The 19,784-nt window shown below is 49.7% G+C and overlaps 1 protein-coding gene across 3 annotated transcripts in view; it reads left to right on the top strand.

The window, feature by feature from the left end:
- Positions 1-19,784, top strand: part of nrp1a (neuropilin 1a) — a 51,574-nt gene that overhangs the window by 15,440 nt on the left and 16,350 nt on the right. For all 3 annotated transcript variants that reach the window (XM_023805987.2, XM_023805988.2, XM_023805989.2), the window contains exons 4-7: positions 461-642; positions 5,660-5,887; positions 8,860-9,015; positions 11,280-11,446. In XM_023805987.2, coding sequence (XP_023661755.1) covers positions 461-642; positions 5,660-5,887; positions 8,860-9,015; positions 11,280-11,446 — 733 coding nt within the window. The remainder of the gene's footprint in view (positions 1-460; positions 643-5,659; positions 5,888-8,859; positions 9,016-11,279; positions 11,447-19,784) is intronic.

Below are 19,784 nucleotides of genomic sequence, written 5' to 3'. Positions count from 1 at the left end.
TTATATTTTTGAGTGATTGTGACACTGAAGCTGTGACATGATACTGAAGACATTTTAGAAGTTGTACTGCTGTTCTCCCAGTTTCTGGTCTTTCTTCTCCAGCGTTGTGGGCCTTTTACATTTTATTCATTTAGGAGATTGTTTTGGCCAAAATGATGTGCAAAATGATCTACTGTTGAGAAAGCTGGGTCCAGCAATCCCTGGAGCAATTGAGGGTTAAGGGCCTTGCAGAAGAACCCAGTGGTGACATCACTCTGGACTTGAATGGGAGACCTTCTGATCAAAGCCACAACATCCTAACCTACTGAGGACACATGCAGCCTCCATATTAAATAATGAATGAAAATACATCATTACATCTAGTTTATGTTGCGTACAGCCTCATGTTCCAGGGTTCTGAAGCTGATTGGTTAACAAGGCAGTGGCCCCTCCCCTTTTCCCCCTCTACCTCTCTCCTCAGGTATGACTTTGTGGAGGTGCGAGATGGTGCGGATGAGAGCGGCCAGCTGGTGGGCAAGTACTGTGGCAAGATCGCACCCTCGCCCATCGTGTCAGCTGGCAACCAGCTGTACATCAAGTTCGTATCTGACTACGAGACGCATGGGGCTGGCTTCTCCATCCGCTACGAGATCTTCAAGACTGGTAGGCCTCTCGCTCATCACTGCGGTGATCACACACGTAGCCATGACGATATTCTAAAGGACCATAAAAGGGCTGGTGGTGCAATGCAGTCAAAAGGAAGTTGAAAGTGACGTACTTACCACATGTGCACCTGGAACGTGTGCACATAGTCCACACAAACCCTCCATGACATCAGGATACAAATCTGGGTATTAATGTTGAAGGTATCACGGGGGGTTAATGAAGCAGCACTTCCAAAGCCACCAAATTGACACTGATCTTAGTAACAGAATTTTGTATAATTATCACTGCATTTGCGAGCTGGCTAATTTTTGCACCACAGAAGATAACTTTTCCCAGAAATGCATTATTTGCTGTTACACTCCAGCTGTCAGTCAGTCATGGACCGATGCCTTATAATTATAGAGACAGGGATAGGTTGTCCTCTGAACTTCAAGAGCGGAGGCTAGGGGTGCACTGGAAATCAGATCCTCTCATATCGAAAAAACGGACGGGAGTAGAAGGTTCCGGAGAGGGCTGCTTACACGTGACGAGGCAGGGAGCGGGAAGACATCATCCTTCAGAAGGGTGGCGAAGGCAGTCACTGCCTGCCTGGGTTTTCGTTAAGATGGAACCTCGTTCATATTCAGACGCTGTGCACCCCAGTGGGGCAGCACATCTCCGTGCTGTGATAATGAGCTCATTCTTCCCCAGTACGGATGTTGACGGACCAGAAACGTGACCCCTTAAGCCGTCCAATGGGGTATCCTAGTACCGCAAGCTAGACCCGCCTCTATCAGATTCAGATCGTAGAACACACACCCCTCCCCCACACTTATGTCTGAGTTGAGTAGCTTCTGTCAGTGTGTTCGGTGCTAACGCACCCCCCCCCCCACCCCCCCATTCCCTCTGGGCTCCCCTGGCTCTCCCGGTGAACAGGTGCGGGAGACTTCATCTCGCCGATTAATTGCCTCTCACCCTGATGGCTTGCTGATGCACCCGCCCTGGACGAGATTGATGTGGCAGCAGAGATCTGGGGCAGAGGGAGCAAAAGGGGGGGAGGTGGGATATTGGTATCAGGCCCACATTTATGTTCCTGCCGAGAGATTGGCAGCAGGCCCAGTCCCTGCGTAACTCATACCCAAAATGCGGGTTGGGCTGCTACTCTGTATGATGAGCATCTTTTTGTACGTAAATATTTTTTCTTTCACGTGTGAATTTTGTAATATTCCAGACAGAATACCCTAGCAGAGTCTGGCCAGAGGTGCCGGCAGAGAGTGGAAAATGTTTTCTGACACCGAGTCATTGCTGCTGACGGTCGAGGACCAAATTAACGAGCGTGTTATTTCAGGTGTTTTTCTGCGTCCTCGTCGGCTTCCTCTCGTCTTTTCTATCGCTCCGTACCACGTTTGCAGGTTTCTGATGGACACCGCCTCCGCTGGGGAACCGTACACGGTACTTTGGGACCCAGAGTGTGGACGAACAGCACGGGGGACCATCAGCGCGGGTTGCAGCTTAATTGGCAGAGATCTCGTTATACTATGCTCTTCGCCATTGCTCCTCAAATGATGGGCTTGTTTTTATGTCCCTGCTTCCAAATTAGCGTGGTGGTTTATTCGATGGGCGACAAATTACCTCCCTCACTGGGCTGACTCAAGAGCCTGGGAGAATCCTGCAGGAATATATGAGCTTTTCCCTCTGAGGAGCTTATGACGAGTTGGGCATTGCACATGGATCCCAGCGCTGGTAAACACGTGAGACTCGTAACCAGCTTAGGCAGGGGCGTATACAGGAGTGGGACCACAGGGGCACTGGACCCAGCTGAAAGTTGATTGGTCTCCAGGGTGCACCTTTAAAAATCTTAAAATCATCCCTGCCACAAGGGGGCCCCACATGCAGTCTCCTGGTTCTCAACGCCCGCAGTGCTGTGAAATGCAAACAGGGCGTCTCTCTAAGCAGGCTGGTCTATATTTACCCCAAGATTTGGCTCTGCTCCGTGTGCCACTCCCCAAACCAGTATCACGTGGCCAGGGAACTCCAAAATGTGTTCAGCCACATCAAACAGGGCCCAGGCTTATTTGATGTGGACAGAAACCCCACTGAAATGACAGCATGTAGGGCCGGGCTCTGTCACCAGCTCCCCCCCACCCCTCGTCATCAACTTCTCATCTATTAGGGACATTTATCATCTCCGCTGTGGCTGTGCACTTTACGGCAACACCTGTGTCAACACGGCTGGGACAGGCTGCCCTCATCCCCGGCCCATGGGTTGCTCGGCACTCCTGGCATTCTCAGGCTGCGTCCGCGGGCAGTGAGGGTCACATCTGGCCCAGGAAGCGAAATGCGAGACGCAAACTCTCTCTTTGAGGCCAAGGACCCTCATCCATTTTCAGTGTCATCTCTTTCGTTAAGAGCTGGTGGACACTGTGGCGATTTAGCGTGGGGGGGGGGGGGTGGTGGTATTCGCATCCAGCACAGTCGGCATATTCAGCACACATTAGTGGCCACAGTTAACCGTGCCCTGGTCTGATGCCTCTGCTCATTCCCATTCTCCATCCACTATTAACTCCGTACCCCAGCCGGGTCCAGAGGGTTCTTCCAATTACCAGCCTACAAGCTCAATAAAAATAAACCAGTCTCACAATCACTTCAGCCTTAGAATAACACCTAAGATGGGGGGGGGGGGGTCGCAGTCTGGATGACAGAGACAGGAAGTCCATTAGTCTCCGAAAAAGACCGCGGGTCATTCCGTTTCGAAAGAACGACAAACACGTCAACTTGGGATCTGATTGTAATAAAAACAAAGTACAAAAACAAGTCAGGAAGCGGGTTACAGAGCTGGGTGGTTTATGTGTGTCTGACTTTATAGTTAAATGTGAAAGTCAGTTGTGGGAATTATGATCCTGCAAGCCTGGCTGAAGTTATCCAGGGTATTATCTGCCACATTAAAATGTAAATGGGCGAGTTTGATCAGTGCAGGGGGGGGATAAGCCAATGGGTAGGCAGATAAGACACCCCACAACACATGCTGGTCAGTGAAACCCATAGCAGCGGGTCGCTGGTCCTGCAGCAGATGACTGATAAACCTCAGTCAGTTTTCAGATCTGTCACTTTTTATAGCTCAAGCAGAGAGAGAGAGAGAGAGAGAGAGAGTCTATATTCAGTTTTCCAGTTTATGGACCCAATGGTACCAAATTTAGCAGCATGAGGGCAAATTTAGGAGGTAAAGCCACAGGAGATGCAGAGCAGGGCATGCTGAGAGAGCAGGGCATGCTGGGAGAGCAGGGCATGCTGGGAGAGCAGGGCATGCTGGGACAGGAGCATTCTGGGAAAGCTTATTATCCCTCCAGTAACCTCACAGATTTGTTTACAGGCCCTGACAGTCGCTTTATGGCCAGAACGGTGATAGCCACCTTATTCCGTTAGACGGGACGAAAACAATAAGCTGTGCGAGGGAGACCGAGAGAGAGAGAGTGGAGGGGAAAAGCAAGGAAGGGAAGGAATGTTTCTAATCAGTGTTGTAACAGTTTCTGCGAACGCGGCAGATGTGTGTAAACAGCCGGCGTGTGACCCCATGGCGGGGGCCCGGCTCGTAAATACCACAGCCACACAGAGACAAAACACTCTGCGGAGATGGTGAGAAAGCAAGGGACGGCCCCGGCGGAAGGAGCAGCCGCGGAGAGCTCTATAAGGGAGCCCACCGGGGTCCGGGCTGATTAGCCAGCCGTGGTCGGGCGGAGGCTCTTCCCCACTTGACGATTTAGGCCATCCTTAAAGACCACGGCGGGCTTTCGCGACTTGGCATGGAGCGCGAGAATTTCACATGGATTTGTGAGAAAAGCACAGAAATGGCTGCCATAGGATTAATATAAGCATGCAAAAACAGAAATGCGAAATATTTTTCCTGCTTCGTATCTGTTGTTCCTTTGGGTAAATGGGGTTCAAGAAATTCTTCTGAGAGAACTGGATGACTGCAAATACTGAAATCTCACACTGAAGTCCCATCTGAATTGAAATTATATGTAATGATGAAATGAGTTATTTGCCATTTGCACGAGTATATATATATATATATACAGTATAGTATATATATATATATAATTTATTTATTTATTTGGTTCCTGAGGCAGTTCAGAGTCCTGCAGTTCAATATAACGACTTAAGAGAGGCAATAAAATGCTGTGGAAGTTAAACATTCAAACTTATAGTTCAGTCTCCCAGGTAACTGTGGTCGTGGCAACCATGCCGTTATTGCCGATTAAGGCAAACTGCCGACATTGCCGGAGTCGTTATCTGCCAGTGAATCGAATATTCAGCGGATGTTTTAAAGTGTTAATATGTTTACTATGGATATGCACGGAGTGCTGTAAACAGATATAATACAGACCACTTCATTTCAATCAAATGAATTCGATTTTGCCCTTGAAGTCCATCCATAGCACTTAGGCCGAGGAGAAGTTCCCTTTAAAGACGCTTGGTTCTTTGATGGTGTTAAACGGAGAGCTTCAGCCACAGCCACTGGTCCTGCATCTCTGCGGCTGTCGCTCTCTAGGAGTCTCTGTCATTGCTGTACACGGGCGTAATGACAGGCTGAGTCTGGGGGTCAGAAAGTCAGACCCTATGGTGGGGCGGCCCCGCACGGGGTGGTTGAGGCCCACTGGGGGTGTTGTGCTGCTTGTGTCAATGTGATGTGGCTTGAGATGTAGACAGCAGAAGATCATTGCCTTCAGAGGATGACTGAGGGAGAAGAAAATCAGCACATGAATCACCTCCCTTTATTCATACTTTGTTGCCCTTTTTGTAGTCATACACTCACCTGTATCTATCGGGTTGTAGGATCCAGTCCCAGAAAGGGTTTGCAGTTGTACCTTCGAGCCTGGAAATTGTATGAGTGAATTTCTGGCTGTATATTAGTTATTTGTGAGAGATAAATGTCACCTTGGGTTAAAGGGAATCATTTCAAGCTTCATGGTGTGAAAGTTGAGGGGGTGGCATTGAATGTTCTGAATCCCTGATGTGCTGTCTGCTCTCTTTCCAGGGCCCGAATGTTCCAAGAACTTCAGCTCCACCAGTGGTGTCATCAAGTCCCCGGGCTTCCCTGAGAAGTATCCCAACAACCTGGATTGCACCTTCATGATCTTCGCTCCCAAGATGTCCGAGATTGTGCTGGAGTTCGAGAGCTTCGAGATGGAAGCCGATACCAAGCCACCTGCCGGGGTTTTCTGCCGCTACGACAGGCTGGAGATCTGGGATGGTTTCCCTGGAGGTGTGTCGGCATGTTCTTTACAGAGGTGTTACACCACAATACACAGCAGAATCGTTAATATCATCTGTGGCTCATTTACCCTATATTTACATTTTATTCAGCTGATGCATTTATTCAAAGCAATAGAAACAGTCCCTGAGCAATTGGGGGTTAAGGGCTGTGATCGAGGCCCCAACAGTGAAACCTTCCAGATCTACTGTAGGCACAGCATTCTAACCCTCGGAGCCACACAGCACCCCCCTGGTCTCTCCCTGATGCAGGCTGTGTCCTGGACTGGGATTGGTGGGCTTGCTGTTAGAGCTCACATGATCAGCAAGCAGGCTGCCTTGCTCATACATCCCTCACATCTCGAGGGCTCTGTGTTTTCCGCGTCAGCAAAACAGCCGGTGAGATACCCACTGTGGTGCAGAAGGACAGAGTGAGGCCTCATGGTGTTACAAACCCACCTGCAGATTTCCGAGGAAAATAATGACTTTGATTGGTTGGGGGGGGGGGCAGCAGTCGGTGCGAACATGGGGTATGGAGGCAAGGAGGGAGAGGCGGCATGCCAGTCACCCGGCGTCCGTGCATCTGCGGGCTGCTGGTTTATTATCCAGTTTTTCCAAACCTCGATCTTTCTCCACTCTCATCCTGACAAATTATTCCCCTGATTGATTCCCCCCCCCCATTAAGAATGATAGGAAGCTCATGACCCAGAAAGCTTGGCTTTATCTGGGCTCTCAAAGGCTTCCTTAACAGCAGCACTAGCGTGGCGTCAAAGCAGAGAGGTCCAGACATAGCTGGGCCGGGCCCCGGGGCCTGTGGTGCTCTCTGGGGGCCCCACACATCCCGAAAGTGGGCTGGGCGACCTGGGGCCTTTGCTTGCTGACCTCAGCTCATAGGCATGCAGCTGCTTTCTGGGCCCCTGAAGCACACTTGGGCCCAGGTGCGTCTCCCTGTGCTTCGGTCGGGTCGGAGAACTCTGGGCCACCAGGACGGAAGAGTAGAAACAGAATGAACATCCATGTGCTTCTGACACCGTGATGTGTAAGGGTCGTGCAGGTCCCGTTGCCAGTCATGGAAACTCACATCATTCTGGATACTGTTTCAAATCAAATCAAAAAACTTTATTTGTCCCAGAGGGACAATTTGAGGCACGTAGAGCAGTGCTGCACAGACACAGAACCAGACATTAAAGAAATAGAACAAATAAAATAAAAAATCAGAAGTTATAATAATAATAATAGTAGTAGTATCATTTAGCTTTGGGCCAAACCAGCCAGCGGTTGACAGGACGCAGTAACACCTTCCCTCTCGCCGGCCGTAGAGCCTCATCTTTCTTTTTTCTGCAAGGTTCCCCCAGGCTGCCCGTCACTCTGCAGTCTGCAGGCCAAGAAGGAGCAGCTAGCAGTTGAGCCAAGGGTCTCATTTCTTCCCGGCTCATAACAGTGTCTTTGTTTTCCGCGCATCTGCATTGGGTGTGAATTTTAACGAGCTATCCGATCGTCTGGAAGAGTTTCAGAGCAGCCAGGTGTGTCTGAGCCGCTATGGGAAAGTGGAGCGGCCCAATTTGGCAGGCACATCCAACAATAGTTTATTTATAAGTCAGATTCAGAAAAATCCTTTCGAATCCGATAAGGAGAACAGGTGTTAATTAAAAGACGGCGAACGCCATGAGGAGTCGCGCTCATGCCACTTAATTATCACCTTTTATTTTAGTCTCGGGGTACAGAGTCATCAAGAGCAGGAGACCTCGGCTCTAGGGTCTTGGAGCAGAGTGAAGTTCTGAAGTTTGAGGCTCCTTCTTTGCTTGCGAGGAGGCAGCAGAAAGGAGCATGTCCCTGTGTCTGGCGGGCAAGCTTTCTGGGAGGAGCAGGACGTGATGGTGCGGGGCGGCTTCAAGGCCTGAAAAGCGATGTTAAGGCGACGGCCACGCTCAGCACGTGGGGGGGCAGCTGTGGCAGCTGTGAAACCTTCCCCAGCAGCACCCCTTCTCCCCACCCACCCATGTGGGGCTTAGAGCACTGAAGCTGGGAGGAAAATCCTGGCTAACAGGAGATGAACTCGACAGGGAGGGTGTAACATCCCCAATATAGCCATGCACAGTCCAGGACCTCCTTCCCTCCGGACTCTGTTACCCTGCCCCGGCCTCTAAATACCTTACCTCCCCCATCCCTGCTGCTCTGTGAACATCTATGAACATCACCCTCTGCTATCAGAAGTTACACCTACCTCCCCAGTAAATTAGCACCCTCTCTTTCATCTCCGCTCAGCGCCCGCAAATGACATTTCCTACATGGGGGTGGGGGGGGGTCACCCATGGGAGATCACAGAAGCCCAAATCAGAGATAAGCGAGAACCCCCCACCCCCCGCCACCTTCCTGTAAGTGTGCGCTCAGTCTGGCCAGCAGGAGGCATCGGTGTTCCTCACCTTCCTCCATGTTAACCGTTGTTAACTGACCTTTGGATTAATCTGGGTACTTTTTTCCAAGACCTTTCCAACTGGTGCCAGTCACAAACACCCTTTATGACTGAAGAACTATCAGATAAACCTCTCAGGGAAAAGCTTTCTTCTGGTGTGGGGCCTGGCCGCCTGTTGGCTTCCCTTGCAAATGGGGAACATTCCTCGCAAAACCATATTCTTATTGGCTTCCTGTGGACTTCAATTCAATTCAGTTTGTTTTTATATAGCACCTTTCACAACAGAGTTGCCCCAAGGCACTTCATATGAGTGTGTTGTAATACTCAGTATCTATGGGTGTGCTAAATAGGCACTGAGATGCTAAGATACTTGCCTGCTCACCCAGGCTAACTCTCAACACGCAGTGTGTAGCATGTTGAGAGGAGTTGGCATGATGAGAAGATCACTGGTCATTGAGCAAGGCCCTTAATCTCAGTCCCTGGGGCATTTCGTCTGACCCTGGTTCCTCAAAAATGCAGGTCACTTTATTTAGCGTCTGCTAAACAAGTAAAACATAACAATGTCTGCACAGTGGGTCCACACATCGGCCGCTACTGCGGTCAGAACACACCGGGCCGCATCATCTCCTACACCGGCATCCTGGCCCTGACGATCAACACAGACAACGCCATCGCCAAGGAGGGCTTCTTCGCCAACTTCACCGTCATGGAGAGGACTGTGCCAGAAGGTGAGCTCTCCTTCAGCTGGAGCTACATGTTGGGAGGGGGGGGGGTCCCAGTGGACACGGAGGTATGTTTACTTAACAGGTCACTGTATTCGGTGGGGTGATGGGGGACAGGAATGGACAGAGTGAATCTTGCTGAAGAGGACTCCTCTTTACTGGGCCACGAGCTGATTCTGTTGGATCTCTGACGCGTAAAATCCCAGAAAGATCAGATTGCCCAGACTGTTCCCAGACAGTGTTTTTTTTAATACAGACTTTCATAGACTTGAAATCCCCTGCTCCCACAAACCCTAATTTGAAAAACATCCCTGGCGAACGGTGGAACTGTCCACAACTTCCACTTTTTTGCTTGGCATCAGGATCAACGGGCATTAAATAAAGCTTTAATTATCCCAGATGGTCAAAGACACCCACTGGGATTAATTCGCCTGTGTTTCTTAAGTAGTAGTAGTACTATTATTATTTTTAGAGCGGTGACAGTGACCCTCATCATCAGCTCTCCCAGCTGAGCCTGACACATTGAGAAGATGTCATGTTGCCACTAAACACAACTCAAGCCTGTCAGTAATGTCAGTTATGGGGCCTGTCAGTAATGTCAGTTACGGGCCTGCCAGTAATGTCAGTTACAGGCCTGCCAGTAATGTCAGTTACAGGCCTGCCAGTAATGTCAGTTACAGGCCTGTCAGTATTGTCAGTTATGGGGCCTGTCAGTAATGTCAGTTACGGGCCTGCCAGTAATGTCAGTTACGGGCCTGTCAGTAATGTAAGTTATGGGGCCTGTCAGTAATGTCAGTTATGAGGCCTGCCAGTAATGTCAGTTACGGGCCTGTCAGTAATGTCAGTTACGGGCCTGCCAGTAATGTCAGTTATGGGGCCTGTCAGTAATGTCAGTTATGGGGCCTGCCAGTAATGTCAGTTATGGGGCCTGCCAGTAATGTCAGTTATGGGGCCTGTCAGTAATGTCAGTTATGGGGCCTGCCAGTAATGTCAGTTACGGGCCTGTCAGTAATGTCAGTTATGGGCCTGTCAATAATGTCAGTTATGGGGCCTGCCAGTAATGTCAGTTATGGGGCCTGCCAGTAATGTCAGTTACGGGCCTGTCAGTAATGTCAGTTATGGGGCCTGTCAGTAATGTCAGTTATGGGGCCTGCCAGTAATGTCAGTTACGGGCCTGTCAGTAATGTCAGTTATGGGCCTGTCAATAATGTCAGTTATGGGGCCTGCCAGTAATGTCAGTTATCGGGCCTGCCAGTAATGTCAGTTACGGGCCTGTCAGTAATGTCAGTTACGGGCCTGTCAGTAATGTCAGTTATGGGCCTGTCAGTAATTTCCTTCACTTCAAAATCCCATAACACCGGCCAGAACACACATAATCTACACTGCCAGGTTCTTTATTCCACATTGCTGTTTTTTCTTTTTCTTTTATACTGTTATTTGGCTGCTTTGTGTGAACTTTCCTCCAACGCCTTAGTCGAAGTTCATTAATTTTAAAAACAGCTCGCCTCATTTTTGACAAGTTGTCTTTCTCACTTAATGCCAGTTTTTTTCCCTCCAGACGCACCGACCCATGCCACAGCTGGTCTTTTAAGGCCACCGCACGACCGATTTTCGCGACGGAAATAAATAAATAAATTCCCAAAGAGTCTTCATGACTGCAGATCCCATTAGAGGTGTAGCCAGCACCCCGGCCCCCACCTTTTTCTTTTTGGGGAGGGCGGTGCAGGTCCAAAGACCAGGAGGCTGTCAGAGTGTGAGACACCCATACTGCCACTCGACACCGTGTGCCATGAGCTCACACAGATGGGTACCCCATCTGCTGTGCCTAATCGAACCCGCATTCTTGCACCACTGATAAACACCCCCCCCCCCATGTGAGTTGGGGTGTTTGTGTATGTGGCACCTGGCCAAAGCGCCCCCTGGTGCCGAACGTGAGACTCGCGGAGCTCTTCCACGCCTCAGCGCTCACAGATTTGGTAACTGGAGATAGAGGCTGTTTTCCCCATGCCATCCCCAGATCTCAGAAGCCGTGTCGTATGTGCTGTGATGGGAGAAGCTCTGAGGGGCAATTTGAGGATTTTTTTAAGTTCGGTGCCATAAGAAGGGCCATAATTCATACAGGGGGACCAACCTAATCATTAGCCAATGATATGTTTTGAATCGGTGATTGACAGGGGAGTGGCACTCCAGGGACCAATCAGCTTTCAGCTAGGACCAGCGCTCTGCTCCTGGTATCAGTAGCCCCTCGTAAAATCCCAAATGCTTTTCAGACTTCGACTGCAAGGAGCCACTGGGGATGCAGTCCGGCGACATCGCCTCTGACCAGATTGTGGCCTCATCCCAGTACAGCCTCAACTGGACCCCAGAGCGTTCCCGCCTCAACTATGACGAGAACGCCTGGACGCCGTCTCAAGACTCTAGCAAGGAGTGGATACAGGTGGGTGCCTTAGATACCCCTTCAACACACAATTATGGGCTTCTCATGAATTAATAACATGCAAAACTCAACCAATTAGAGTGACCAGGCTTTCCCAGAAAGGGCATCTATCCTGCACCCCACTCTAAAGACATTTACCGGAATAATCTGAACATTAATTGAGCTAAGGATATCTGCTCCATGCCCTGTTAGCTTAAGTAACCCCATCTTTACTCAGCGTCGAGGTCATCCTTGGGTAATATCGAGCGAGGGATACATTTTCGTTTCACAAACCCACCACAATCGCCTATGGTACCTGCTCACTGTCTCCCCCTGTTGGAATTTCAGGCCAATTGCGGTTTACAGAAGTGTAGGTTATTTTGACCCCTCGTAGCTTACCTGAAATTGAGCCCTTCCTGTCAAGGGGTTGTCACTTTGTCAGGCACAAAGGACCCCGGGGGAAATTTCTCTGATCCTCCTACATCCCCCCCACTCCAACCACCACCATGATCGAAAGACAAACCGCGAGCCATTCTGTCACTGAGTCACAGAGCCACCGTCAGTCTGATACACTGACACAGAAATCCGATCCCAGTTCATCCCCTCCGGAATGCTCCGTGCTGCCAGCAGGTCCTACAAACACAAATGGCAGGGGGATTTGAGGCCTTGTTCACGTTCTGCTCAGAATAATTTCACGATTTAGCAATCTGCACATTTAGCAAGCATCCAGAAATAATCGCAAAACAAATTCCTGGCGCCCCGCCGTCCCGGAGACGGAGTTCTGGGCTTTTATGGACTTTGGCCTCAGAAGAACATGGTGTTTTCCACATTTAGGCTGCAGAGAGACGCTAGGGAATGGAGAGAAGTAGAGAGAAACCTCCAGGCCTGACATATGCTGCTCTTGAGGTCTGAAAAGGGAGGCCATATGCAGTGCCCCAGGGTCCGATAGCCTGTGCCTTTCAGAGCCAGGGTCCCCATAACTGAGGCTCCCTTGCAGCCATCAAAATACTCACCCCCCACACTGAAGCCATGGAGATGTAGGACTGCCAGGATTTGCAACATTCGTCTGGGCAAAGTTATCAAGCTGGAGACAAGGACACTGTTCTTCACCATGCCCCCCCCCCCCACACACACACACACGCACACACACCAAGCGGGTCTTGGCCAAATACCCAGATCTTGCAACTGTCCCAGGAGCCTTACCCTTAAGAAAAGTAACCACACTTTGTCTCAAATCACAGAGGAGACAGGGGAACATGAGAGCCTTTCAGGATCCAACCCCTAGACAGAGGACCTGGGGGGGGGACTTTTTTTCTGGGAAGCTCTGGTTTCTAAACGGGTATAAATGATTTTGTTGACTGGGACTTGAAAAAACATCCCAATCAGCCTGGTGGGCACCACTTGTCGCTTCATGTTTTATTCACGATAATTAAGTCAGCTTCATAAATATTTCCTCTCCTCCTTGTTAATCCTGTTTGTCTATTTCCGGTATTAATGTGTCCTTAAACAGACTGCCGCCCCGCCGAGTAAAGGTGATGCATGTACATCTGTAGTCAATGCCACTCCATACAGGGTTTTTTTGTCAGGAAACTGGCAGCAACTTAAAAAAAAAGGCACCGATCTCCTGTCTCCGGTCGTGGTCTGATAAGTATTGGAATTTCACTCAGCCAATCAAATGTCAAAGTTCGCATCTGTTTCCAGGGGAGCGTGAAAGGACCCTGCCATCGATGTTTAATTTATGACCCATAGAGTCGTCTCTGCATGGCCCGAGCTCATTAAGCCGCTTAATTACAACAAGTGTTATTAAAGAATCAAATTCTCTGCTCCGTTCTGTTTAAGCACATTCAAGCGACGCAAAACAACCTGGGATGGTGAAGGCGCGCCAATTATGTCGTCTGTTGGACCCCTGATAAATTCATCTTATTATCTCGTTAATTTCCGAGCGGGTGGTTTTGTGGGCAGCTATACTGCCTGGGAGGGTCCATCTTTTTTGCCAGAATTTTATACTCAGTTTTATTCAATGGCTTGTCCAGGAAGTCTTTTGTCAGGCGTGTGACAGCAGGATGGGTTACCTGCTGAGGATCCTTCCCGAACGAACCGTGGGGGTTTGAGTCGAGGCTGACGTTTGGGGCCTTCAGACCCATCCTGCAGCTGCTACAGGCTCTGCGCTGCATTGCCGCTGAAGTGAGGTCGGCGGGAGAGCCCATTCGCCCACCCCCCCCCCACCCCGCCTGCAGCGTCTTTATGGAGCCAGCCCCCTAATGACAGAAAACCTTCTTGCTCGAATGATCGTGCAGCAATTTAGGTGCCTCTGCCCGGATTGATGGAGGAGAGTAGAAATCCGAAAATGAGGAGCCCTCCTCGAGCATCGCGGCACCCACCCCCCCACTCCCCGCGGGACGTCATGAATAATTCCCGCACTGGGAGGAAGAGGTCCGACGATGAGGTGGGGGGCCACGGCCGCAGAACGCCATGACGACATGCGGGATGCGAAAAAAGAAAGGGGATCTTAAGCCAATCATATTCGCTCAGACAGCGACCATTGATCACGGATGAGGCATGAATTATGCATCTAGTCTGAAAAAGTCAGCTGTCGATACTTAAAAGCACTTTTGCCCTCTGCCATATAACAGTGAGATACGGGTAACCCCTGAGCTGCATCTTCCATGGCCTTTATAATAATTGCTTTCCGCGCACATATAATTTATTTACGAAGTGGCTGCCATTTTCATAAATCCTGCTGCGTTGATATATTAGCGTTCGTTCCTTGTTGTATGTCACCATACCATCTTTCTGTTTTGATCAGTATTAGGAGCATGCTAAGCATTGTGGGTAGCCAGAGTGAAGGAGGGGGGGGGGTTCTTCTTGGTCATCCTTTTAGTCAAATTATTAATAAACGCACAATGACAAAACGGCGGCTCCTGATGAAGAGCCGAGTCTTTTGACAGGAATGGCTCGCATGTAGACTTATTACGGCTGAGATGTAAATGGCGGTGTGGGGATTTCTGTCACCTGCGCACCTTTCCCTGATCTAGCTGATCAAACCGTTCCCAATGTTTAAAAAGCCCACCGAAATGGTCCTCTGTGCACTAATTAACACCCGCACCCTGTATCCGGGAGGGAAGTCGCACTCGGCCGGAATAACCAGTATCCTGATGTCCCGACGTCCAAACGCTTTTTCAATTAGCCGTGGTCGGCGGGGTGCAGCGGTGTCCCTCTCTCTGCTGTTATCGAATCGTACCCAGCAGTGCCAGGCACTGACTAATTAGAGTACAGGCCTCTAATTAACATCGGCTTCTCGCCGGCAAACCCCAAGTTCCATGGGCTTGGCCGCCACTTGCGGGATACGAGCTCCTCTCCACGGTGGGTCTGACCCGCACTCCAAACAGGGTCTCTCAGGTTCAGTAGGACGCTTTTGCAGCGGGGAGATTTTTCGTTTCTGCCATCTCCCAAAATCCACCACGGGTGGCTCAGAGAGATTATCCGACGCGACCGGAAACACAATGCGGCGCCCGTCACACCACGTCCTTCCACCGGGGACTCGTGTCCGTCCCGGCATTCCGTTCCCAGGTCCTTTTATCCACCATCCTCACACCCACGCTGCCTCTGTTTGCTTCGGATCACTCTCACCCAGCCAAGAAAAGAGATTATCGCCGTTCGGAAAAGTTGTGTATAATTTGATGTCTCGTACAGGAGCGGGCGGCTAAAAATACTGCGGTAATTCTGCCAGGTAAGCCGGGTGATGAATTAGAGGTTGGGAACGGCACTGGCGTCTCTCGGCATCAAGTAATACAGCTTTCATGAAAGGGAATTAATTATACCTTTAGTTAATGGAATTTTTAGAACGTGAATAACAGCCAGGTGAAATACATAAAATTAGAGGCAGCTGCTTCAGTTGACAGATGAAACGACGGTTTCGTGACCCACCCCCTCCCCACCAACATTGTTTGGTTTATTAGGTAGCAGCATGGGGGGGCGGGGGGGGGGGGTCAGCAGCAGGGTCGTGGCACAATCAACTGTTGCCAGGTGATGCTTGCATTTGAATTGCAGAGCGATTGCTCATCTTTTTGTTTTGTTTTGTTTTGTTTTGTTTTCTGAGAAAGCGAGATGTAGAAAATCCATGGAATATTAATGCCCCGGACCCTCAGTTTTACTATCCAGCCCACACATGAAAACCTGGACAGCTGCTTTCCCCCCACGGTCGGAAAACTTTGAGGAATGCTGGGAAACGTTATTTCCAAACCTCCCGTGGCTAAGTTTTGGGAAAGGTTGTGAACAGCGGGAATTAGCATCATCGTCCCTTGAGCCGTTGCAAAGCATCATACAGCCCACACAAGCCACCCCGCTTGTGGAGACTCGCTCACTGAAACTTTCGAAAGCTGCCGGGTTTAGGCGAAGCAGCCACACAGCGGCGCCATTAGCACCGGGCCCGTGGCTCTGATCACACACCTGTGCCTTGCGGCTAGCCTGCGAGGGTGGCAGCAGCGGCCGATTCCTGCTCTGCTGCCTGGCGTTCCGGTAATTGCTCCCGCCAGTACACGGCACCAGCAATGAAGCATGGTATTTTAAATGCTCGCCGCCGCAGAGCCAGGCGGAAGTGGAAATCTCCTGGAAATTCCATCGGTAGGAGCCGGGAGAACGCCGGAGGTGCCAGGGATGCCAAACTAGAGCTCGAGATGACGAGCGATGCGACTTTAATGGTGTCTTACGTGCAGATGGAGGGAGCCGGGCTGTATGTGCATGGCGCAGTTCAGAAGCAGACTGATTGTGCTGTATAATACGCTACTGCTTGGGCAATGTTCCCGAAACATTTACAAAACAGCCGTAGTGTCAGCATCTAAGTTCAACGTATGTTCACTTTGCATTCCACAAGCATCCTGGCCCCAGCTTAAAGTGGCCATTAAGATGAATGAGTCTCCTGCTTGGGAGTTTTGATGGGAAGCCGGTTTCATCAATATGTCGATGCGATTGGCGGAACCTGTCTTCCCCGTTTACGTCGACAGTGGTGGCCTCGGCTAGCTGCGTCTCGCAAGCCGCCTGTGACAAAGCCTACATCCCAACAGCTCCCTGTCCTTTTTCCTGGGATGAACTTGGTGGTAATTGCAGTGTGCTTTGACCCCTCTACCCTGCCTGTGAGCACTACGCCCCCTAGTGGGCAAGACAGATATGCAGAAATATGCCACGCATGTTTCTTTATTATTTTTATTAGCTCATGATGTAACAACCATGAAGGTAATCTGGTCCAAACTTTGCCTTTATTTAATGGGAGATCTTCTCTTTAGCCAGATTCTAAATTAGTATGTTCTGCTGGACCACAAATGCAAAAATCCTCCTTTTGAGTGGATGAAACACAAGACACTTAGCTCCAGATAGGACGATGGTGTGGGTGCTCGGCGTGTCTGTCAGTGGTGATTTCTCAAAACCGAGGCACTTTGAAAGCAGGTAGACATCTCAGCATCAACAGAAAGGTGCAGCGGAGTGAACAAATTTGAGATTAGCTACAGCGGCCTTGAATTACATGGCTTAACAGGTCTAATTGTTATGCAGAATGCTTCCAAGTCCAAGCTGTCACATCCTGAATCACGTCAGTAAGTTTCCCGGTCTCTGGTCTGAGTTGCCACAGCCAGAACCATCAGTTCACTAAGCCTCACTGTCATTGGCCCAAGGTGTACCAGCCAGAATCATCATTTCAGTAATCCAAATTGTCATTGGTTCAAGGTGTCACAGCCAGAATCATCAGTTCAGTATTCCTTGCTGTCAGTTGTTCCAAGCTGGCAACGAGTGGAACGGTTCACATTTTGTCACTTCGACGGTCTATTTCCCGGCTGCCATCTTGCTTTTTCTTCTTGATGTCACAAAAACACCACAAACGCAGAGATATTTTTCACCATGAATAAGAAAATGAGAAAATGCATGTAAATTCGTGACAAAAAAAAAATAACTCAGAGCCTTTTGATATTTATCTCGAACAGTCCATGGAGTTTTCACGGCCTGCCATTTTGATGCTTCTCTTCACGATGAAAAGTGCAACACTATTTTGCAAGAGCTACACGATAACGACCACGTCCCTCCAGGCTGCCTATGCTAATTAGCCAGTTATCTTCATTACCCTAATTTAACGGTTACATTTATTATCTCCAAGCTGCTTTGGATTTTGGATTATCTGAGCCGCATGCAGTTTCCATCGTTCGGCGCCCCCTGGTGTGCAGCTAGCCTGGTCCCCCCCCACCCCGGCTTTGATTTATTTATCTCCAGCAGCTCTGGATCATCCGTCAGTTTTCTGGTTTGCCTCAGAATTACCTCAGAGGCATTCTTCAAATGGTTCTCTCCAAAGGCATTATTTGCTGCCCCAAATCTAAATTTGATTGAGTCTGTTTGCCTTCAATTGTATTACAGCATATTAATGCCATCATCAACTGCCTCTAACAGCCATTAAACCCTCGCAGTCCGCACTCCATTCGTAGCCATTTGCATACTCTCTCCGTCACTCAGCCACCGTGTTTCTTTCGTCCCCGGCAGTGAGCAGCTTTTCCACACGCAGCTACAGATGACACTTTTCGCTAAGCGTTTCTGACTTTTTCCATAAACAGGCCAGGGGAGAGGTCACATGGGTGGCGGTGGGGTGGGGGGGGTGGTGGAGAGGGAAATCCCTGATCGGATCACAGCTTCCAAGAGTAAAAAATTGTGAAGGAAGTTAAAGAGATGGAAAGAGATGGGAAGCAGGAGAAACAGAGTGTGACAGAAAGAGAGACATAGAAAGGAGCCCCGGATTGAGGTTGCTGGGAAGGAAGAAACTCCTGTGCCACACCCTGGAGCATAAGCATGAGTACTCATTACCACACCCTGGAGCATAAGCATGAGTACTCATTACCACACCCTGGAGCATAAGCATGAGTACTCATTACCACACCCTGGAGCATAAGCATGAGTACTCATTACCACACCCTGGGGCATAAGCATGAGTACTCATTACCACACCCTGGAGCATAAGCATGAGTACTCATTACCACACCCTGGAGCATAAGCATGAGTACTCATTACCACACCCTGGAGCATAAGCATGAGTACTCATTACCACACCCTGGAGCATAAGCATGAGTACTCATTACCACACCCTGGAGCATAAGCATGAGTACTCATTACCACACCCTGGAGCATAAGCATGAGTACCCATTACCACACCCTGGAGCATAAGCATGAGTACTCATTACCACACCCTGGAGCATAAGCATGAGTACTCATTACCACACCCTGGAGCATAAGCATGAGTACTCATTACCACACCCTGGAGCATAAGCATGAGTACTCATTACCACACCCTGGAGCATAAGCATGAGTACTCATTACCACACCCTGGAGCATAAGCATGAGTACTCATTACCACACCCTGGAGCATAAGCATGAGTACTCATTACCACACCCTGGGGCATAAGTATGAGTACTTATTGCCACACCGGGAGCATAAGCATGAGTACTCATTACCACACCCTGGAGCATAAGCATGAGTACTCATTACCACACCCTAGAGCATAAGCATGAGTACCCATTACCACACCCTGGAGCATAAGCATGAGTACTCATTACCACACCCTGGAGCATAAGCATGAGTACTCATTACCACACCCTGGAGCATAAGCATGAGTACTCATTACCACACCCTGGAGCATAAGCATGAGTACTCATTACCACACCCTGGAGCATAAGCATGAGTACTCATTACCACACCCTGGAGCATAAGCATGAGTACCCATTACCACACCCTGGAGCATAAGCATGAGTACTCATTACCACACCCTGGAGCATAAGCATGAGTACTCATTACCACACCCTGGAGCATAAGCATGAGTACTCATTACCACACCCTGGAGCATAAGCATGAGTACTCATTACCACACCCTGGAGCATAAGCATGAGTACTCATTACCACACCCTGGGGCATAAGTATGAGTACTTATTGCCACACCGGGAGCATAAGCATGAGTACTCATTACAACACCCTGGAGCATAAGCATGAGTACTCATTGCCACACCCTGGGGCAATAGCATGAGTACCCTGTGCCAGTAAGATGGGGCCAGCTTGGGCACCAGAGCAGGACCAAGGGCAGATTTGTTGTTCCGAAGGCTCCACTCAAACAGTCATTTCGATTCCCCCCCACCCACCTCCCTTCTGTAGTGACTGTTTGTGGCCAACAGGGGGCCTCTAGACCAAAGCAGCGCCATGCAAATATATGGATTGAGTGGTGGTAAACACCAGCCTGACCGGGACCCAGGACCCAGCTGTCTGTTCAGGCCCTTCACCAACGGGCAGCTCAGAACCATCCTCAGCTCATCCTTCCATCAGCATCCAATTGGATCATGA

The sequence above is a fragment of the Paramormyrops kingsleyae genome, chromosome 1 (genome assembly GCF_048594095.1).
Source record: "Paramormyrops kingsleyae isolate MSU_618 chromosome 1, PKINGS_0.4, whole genome shotgun sequence".
NCBI lineage: Eukaryota > Metazoa > Chordata > Actinopteri > Osteoglossiformes > Mormyridae > Paramormyrops > Paramormyrops kingsleyae.
Note: the sequence above shows the minus strand (reverse complement) of the source record. Positions and strands in the feature narration are given on the sequence as shown.